This window comes from Eucyclogobius newberryi, unplaced genomic scaffold (assembly GCF_026437365.1).
Source record: "Eucyclogobius newberryi isolate DKJ021-1_F unplaced genomic scaffold, fEucNew1.0.hap1 SCAF_1, whole genome shotgun sequence".
Taxonomy (NCBI): domain Eukaryota; kingdom Metazoa; phylum Chordata; class Actinopteri; order Gobiiformes; family Gobiidae; genus Eucyclogobius; species Eucyclogobius newberryi.
In genome coordinates, this window is record NW_027315723.1 from 16284749 (window position 1) to 16291874 (window position 7126).

Below are 7126 nucleotides of genomic sequence, written 5' to 3' on the forward strand. Positions count from 1 at the left end.
TACATGGTTTTCAATATCTTTTGAATATCTTTTTGTTTAAACTGAGGGTCATTGAGCAGACTAACATGAAATCTCCAGAGTGTGTTCTTCTGATTCTGTTCCAAATCTCCAGTGATGTAATCGGGGCATGATCACTTATGTCTGTTATACCTTTGCCTGCCTCGGTAATTTTTTACCTATTTTTATTGAAAATGAAAAAAATGGTCTATTCTAGTACATTTCTTATAAGGATTAGAGAAATGTGAACATATATTGGCAGACTCCAGATATGGATCAGCCCTATATTACTATTACAATTAAAATTTTAAAGGGATAATGTGATATTGGTAGAAGAAAATGTATCACTTTGGTCACTGTACAGTTCTTAGAATTCCAGTTCCATTCTCTTCTCTCTCGACAAAGACTCACCAATAACAATTACAAAAAACCTTGCCACAATTAATTTTTTTAATTGGGGGGAGAAACAAAAAACATCTATAACAAACGATGTATAACAAACGATGTATGTATGTATGTACAAACAAACATATTTGGAGTAAAAAACATCAGCCCTAATCTGTAGCAAAATCTACAACGTGAAATAAACGAAAAGAAACACTCCAACCCCACAGATGAACACTAAAGCTGCGTTTAGCATCATTTTCATTTTAGGCGATTCGTAAAGAAGTTCATCTACCATTTTTTGTTGTTCTTCTGCACTTTGTGTGTAAATTGAGGTTGGTTCATCTTTAATCCCGCAACACAAGTTAACAACTTGGAGACATTTTGAATTCCCAACATCTTCGTAGCAAATTTCTTCCTGTGTTGGGCAGCCATTTGGAATTTCTGAGGGACAATGGCTGGTTGTTGTTATGTGAACATTTGAATCATCATTTCCATTACTATGTGAATTATTTAGCAGCTTCAATGCATTGCTGTTGTTATATTCAGACATTTCTTGCAATTTTAGCTTTTTCCTATTGTACAATCCCCAAAAAGTTGACATTTTGATTTGCTCTTTTGTTGGAGGTGGAGTTAGGAGACTTACAATAACTGTAACCAAAGCGGAAATCCAAAACAAAATGGCTGCTACATACATGAAATGAATATCTTTGATGAAACTTGGTCTATTGTCTGGTTGATCACAAAGCGGTTCGCGGTAGATAAATGCTAACAATAACCTTATTGTCCCAAGAACAAATCCAGTCAGAGCTCCCCAAAATGCACCAGTTTCATTGCAGCGATGCCACAAGACCGCCAGCAAAAACATAGCGGCTATCGGAGGCGTGAGATAATTGCAAACTTCTTGTATGTAATAAAACATTTGTCCACCTTGCATTTTGATAATTACCGGTACCCAGGCTATACTAATTAAAACAACAAACACAACCGTTAGCCTGCCAACAGTGACCAATTCCCGTGATGTTGTTTGTTTACGTAACATTTTGTAAATGTCCAAAGTAAAAATGGTGCTGGCAGAGTTGAAAATAGAGTCGAGGTCACTCATGAGTGCTGCAATCATGACAGCGAGCATCAAGCCGCGCAGACCGATGGGCATCACGGACATCACCAAACGTGGATAGGCAATGTTACTGCAGCCCGCTGGGGAACCACACACCTCCATACAGTGATCAGGACTGATGCAGACGAGGTCATCAGCAAACAAGATACGAGCAATCATACCTGGAAGAAGAACAGAAATCATAAGGTTATGGTTAATGTTCACTTTATTGTCCCTGTAGGGAAATTGGTCGTCAGCTTTTGACCCATCCTTCAATGCCGCTGGGCACTGTTCCCGTTAAGCTGTGCACATGCGCAATTGTGCACTACTGCAAAGGTCTCTGCGCACACAAAATCTGAACAGCACACAAAAAAAAAATCCAACCTGAATTTTTAAACACATACAAATGTATACAATATGATTCAGTGTGTAACAGGCAAGAGTGGACTGGCATACAGGCACTTTGTGTCATCTATTTTTTTTGTGATTTCCTTCTTACCGGCTACCGGAAGCACGATCCAAAGATATCCATCCATTATGTCCATGGCGGGACTTTTGAGCTCTAAATACATTGTTCCAAAATTGAGTAGGATGGCAGTAACAAAAATAGGCTGCATTGCCTTGTTAATTTGTGCCCAATATTTTTGTGCAATAGGACAGTCCAAAAACACATGATTTCATCCTGCTGGCCACCTCCGTTTCTCCAGCATTCAGCACCCTGGGAATAAAGTGCACTTTGACAGTGTCACAAGGGACTGGGACAAAGTATCTGATGTAAATATACCTTCCATATACCTTCCCACTCCTCATCTGTCAAAACAAAATCTTCCTTTTCACATTTAATTGTAAGATATTTAGGAGATTGGCTCTCCAAGTCATTGTTGCATTTATATACTTTAGATATTATTCCCTTGAAGGTTCAGAGGGATATAATTGTGGTTGCTTTGTATTATTTCTTGATTATAATAACTCCTTATTTGTAAATACATATAAAAGTCCTGTTCCTCCAAGCCAAATGATTCCCTCAATCCTTTTGTTTTTTCATTTGTTTTTAGCAGAATGGCTGGAGTTCCTGTACCTGGGATAACAATGATGAACATCGGTAAAATCTTCAGAAAACCGGCCATGATGGTGGAGGCTTTGACGTGAACGATGTTTTTTGCAGCAAGAACTCTCTGGACAATAACCTGATCTGCACACCAATACCTGGAGGAAATACATAAATAAATGCACATAATACAACCTTTGTAATACAGCATTGTATTGTTATAGTTATATAGTAATATTAGAAGTAGTGGTAGCTGTACGATTACACGGTAACAGTGGAACTGAAATAACAATTTGAATGGGTACAATTGGCAAAATGCAAAAGCTGCCATTATTTAAATGCCTGTTGCGGTAGCAACCCCCGAACCCGCAGGTGGACACCAGAAGTAAGGGATGACATCAGGTTGAAGAAGGAGACCTATCCGGCCAGAGGCAAAAACCCGGGGCTGGGAGGTATTTGGAAAGGCCATAGAGAAGAACTATCGGTCGTCCCCATGAAATTCTGGCAAACCGTCCGGAGCGTCAGGAGGGGGAAGCAGTGCTTCACCAACACCATTTATGGTGCGGGTGGAGACCTATACCTATACAAGGGTTTTATTTGCTTATTTGAGCTCTGCATTTGATACTGATTCTCCAAAACTTCGAGCCAAATCACTTTTCAATTTAAATGTGATCCCAGCCCTTGTCAAATCATTTTACTTTCTCTTGACAAATCATAGGTCACAGCAAGTGAGGGTTAATGGTTCTCTATCCAAAGCCAAACACAGCACAGGTGCTCCGAGGTGCAGCGAGTTCAAAACATGACTGCACTTGCCACCAGCCTAACAATACCATGATCAAATTTTCAGATGACACATTAATTGTGAGAAGGCGACTATATCGCTACCTACTAGCAAGAGATAAGCTCTTTTCTGTCTTGGTGTAACAAGCACCACTTAACTCTTAGTGTTAACAAAACCAAGGACATGGTGTTTGATCCTCAACCTCTGTAAACTCATGACCCATCTATCTATTGAGCAGGTTTAATAGTTTAATTATTTAGATGTAAACATTGAAAAAAAAACTGTTTAAATGGAATGTGCTGATTTTCTGTGTTCCAAGCTGTCACAGGAGCTCCACTTTTGGACAAAAAATATTTTTCAACGCAGTTTCTGGGGGTCTTATACGCTTCATGTCTTCCCCTCTCTCATCCCAATTTCATGCTAAAATACTGCCATGCCTTTAAAAAATAAAGAAATTAGCTTTAAAACTAAACAAAAAGTGCTTTTTTCCCCATGTGTGGACAATAAAGGCATATCCTATCTTATCTTATCTTATCTTATGCAAAAAAAATGGACGTTGCGACAATTTACCACAGAGAAGCAGGGGTTTGTCCCAGTAAAAAGCCAGGCCAGGGCAGGTCTGGATCTGACGGCCCTCTCAAGATCGTCAAAGCAGCAGGTTTGGGGTCCAAGTGGAGCAGGCAGCTATTGGAGAAGGTGAGGTTGGGATAGGACAACATAATGGATGTGATGTTTGGACTGGCCTGCATGTATTTGGTCCGAACCCCTATAAAAACACAAAAGCGATAAGTTAGTTAAGTTTATGCATATACTGTAATTGTTTATTGCCAATAAATGTATAGGTCCTGTGCTATTGACTTTTATTCAAATTATTTTGTTGTTTCTCCAGGTCATCCATGTTGGAGTAAATTACTCATGCATATTTAAACTGTCTTCATTTCCACAGCTCTTCCTCACCTGCTACTGCATGTTTTTAAATTCCATGCACATTCAATAGTCTTCAGTCACCCTTATAGAGGTCAAAGAACCTACATGCATTAATAGTCAATTCAGAAGGTTACATTGGGCAGGGGTCAAAATGAAACATGAAAATACCTATAGCTTACCTTCAAGTCCTCCTACTGTGAAGAGGCTGATTCCCGTTAGTGTCAAAGCTCCACCGATCATTAAAATAGCTTGGATCACGTCTGTATAGATGACAGCTACCAGTCCTCCTGTTACTGTCAAAATGGCTGTCATTGCAATTAGCAGGATGATTGACAGGTAGAGGTTCCACCCTAATGACTCCTGAATGAACAAGGCGCCAGTGTAAAGATTGACTGACAATTTAGTAAAAATGTATAGCACTAGACTTAAGATTGCAAAATATACTTTTAGCCGATATCCACCAAATCGTTTGGACAAATATTCTGGCATAGTGTAGACCCCAGATTGGATGTAAACTGGAATGAATAGCCAGCCTAATAATTGGAGTAATAGCAAAGCATTAAATTCCCATGCGGCCACACTAAACCCGCTAATCACTCCAGATCCAGCGAGTCCAATGAAGTGCTCGCTGCCAATGTTGCTAACGAAAAGAGAAGCTCCAACAGCAGCCCAGTGCATGGAGCGACCAGCCAGGAAGTAGCCGCTAACACTGCCACGGTTAGATTTCCACATGGCAAGCAAACCGATGCCGAGGACCAATAAGAAGTACAGGGCAACAATGACAATGTCAGCAACTTCCATCGTAGCACTAGCAGCCATGTTTGTATAACTGCTCCAAAATATTAGAAACCTTCTTTTTCTTTGGTAAATAGCAGCTAGTGGAGCGCTGCACTGGATCAAACTCTCACAAAAAGCAGGCGCTCATCCGACCAGCTTGGATCCTTGTGGTCATGAACTTTGTTTTCTTTGTCCAGATATGTTTCACCAAAGACATTATACTGATCCATATATTCTTGTTTGTTTAGCTTTGGCTACATTTTAGTTTGGAAATGTATGAAAGATCTTATGGGTTGAGCTTTCACTGAGTTTGTCCAACAAGTTCAAAGTAGCACCTGAAATATAAAATAAAACCAAACCATTAGTTTTATATTAATAAACACAACTGAAGACTGACATTGCACTAAACATTCATACTCTTTCTCAGAGCTATGGCAGAACGCCGTTTCTTGCCCAAGGACACAACAGCATTGTTAAAAGCTGCAATACACTGCCTGTAACTAAAATGTCAGTTGAGTAGTAAGGGTGCAACAAACAAATATTTCACTAGTCTAGCAACTATTCCTTAACGTGACGTGCCAGTGAATATAATATTTGTACTAAATATGACCCAGATGAAGCTAAGACGACGCTGCATGAGGATATCCAGCTGACGTATATATACTGATAAATTAAGGTTTTGCTCAAAAACACTAAATGTCCATGTTTCCTTTGTCTTTTTAATGTAATTCCTACTCAGTCTGAATCATAAAACTTCTTCTCTCAGGACATGGCATACTTTGAAGCGTGTGTTTAGTCCAGATAACAATTATTTGATTACTAAATTAGTTCACCATTATCTCAATCAAACTAGCCTCTTAGTTTGATAATAAACAAAGAGGGTTAGTTTCTGGTGAAAACAAAACAAAAACAAAAACACCTTTTATCAGGAGGTCCCGCCCGGTGGGAAACTCAGAGTAGGATAAATATCTGAGTTGCCGGTCTTGATTCACAGATTGAGAATGACCCTGTTTCGTTTTTCCTAAAAAACAGAGTCCAGATGACTACAACTGAATCTTTTTCTCCAGTGGTGAAGGACACCGGTGTATTAGAGGAAATATGGGAAAAGGATGAAATTTAGCTCATTTACAATCCAGCTATAATTATTTACAATATTAATGATTTCATTCAAAAAATACATTTGGTAAAAGTAAATTGTTTGAAGAGGGCCGTCTCTGTAGCTGTAACATTTGGAATGATTTTGTTCGCCGTATTTAGAAAAGTGTTGCAAATGAATAAGGTACTATTAAATATATAAATGGTGATAAAAAGACTGAACTGAAAGGACTGAACCAAGACTTGGGACTTTATCCAAACTAAACGAAAGGCCATGTCTAATCAAATCAAGTCATAGGCTAAAATGAGCTATTATACTTATTATAGCCTATTTAAGTAACTAGGTATGAGCTGCGTGCTAATAAGTTGACCAAAGTGCTTAACACACAAATGCACATAAGACATAAAACAAAAAGAGAAAAAACGAATGTCAACATTATTACTTGTTTTTCCTAAAGTGTCCAGATGACTACAAATGGAACTCTCCTGACTACACCGACATTACTACCTGTGGTAAAAGCCAGAGAAAAAGTGTGTTTAACACAAATGTTGCAGGTGGCGTCACTCACCTGTTCTTTGTGTCCCTCTTTAGAGCCCGTGTTCTGCAGGTTTGACTGCAGGTTTAACCCCGGAGGCAGAGATGCATATGAGGCCCCTCGGCCCCGCCCACCGCCACATCAGCATCAAATGAGACACGCGCGCTCAGGTGTCCCGAACCACGTGGTCAGGCGGAACCCTAACGGTAAATAGTTGTGTGCATCTGACACCTTGTTATGTACACAAGAGCAAAGTAACCTGTCTTGTTGCTTTGGGTTCAAAGTTTTTTTCAGACCAGGTTTGAGGTGTCATTTTATATTTTACCTGGTCTATTATTTATAGTCAGCCTATGCTAAATACATTATGATATATGTTTTGGCTATAATTACTTTGCTGTAATTACTTTACTGTAACTTTGGTTCCCGTTAATGCCACTGTAGACCTAAAGGTTACACAAGAGTTTTTACTCCAAGTATCACCT

General features: G+C 39.2%; 1 protein-coding gene across 1 annotated transcript; it reads right to left on the bottom strand.

The window, feature by feature from the left end:
* Nucleotides 1-543: 543 nt before the first annotated feature.
* LOC140354560 (sodium/myo-inositol cotransporter-like) lies at nucleotides 544-5056 on the bottom strand. Its single transcript, XM_072439608.1, has 4 exons — nucleotides 4416-5056; nucleotides 3880-4075; nucleotides 2559-2686; nucleotides 544-1662 (listed from the first exon to the last, which is right to left on the bottom strand). Exons 1-4 carry the CDS (start codon nucleotides 5053-5055, stop codon nucleotides 569-571), a joined length of 2058 nt encoding a protein of 685 aa, XP_072295709.1. The 5' UTR covers nucleotide 5056; the 3' UTR covers nucleotides 544-568.
* Between the last annotated feature and the right edge of the window lie 2070 nt (nucleotides 5057-7126).

Coding starts and splice junctions, on each gene's coding strand:
- LOC140354560 (XM_072439608.1), bottom strand. CDS start 5,055: ATGGCTGCTAGTGCTACGATGGAAGTTGCTGACATTGTCATTGTTGCC. Junction 4,076..4,415: donor CACAGTAGGAGGACTTGAAG/GTAAGCTATAGG, acceptor GTGTTTTTATAG/GGGTTCGGACCAAATACATG. Junction 1,663..2,558: donor GTTCATCATTGTTATCCCAG/GTACAGGAACTC, acceptor TTCTTCTTCCAG/GTATGATTGCTCGTATCTTG.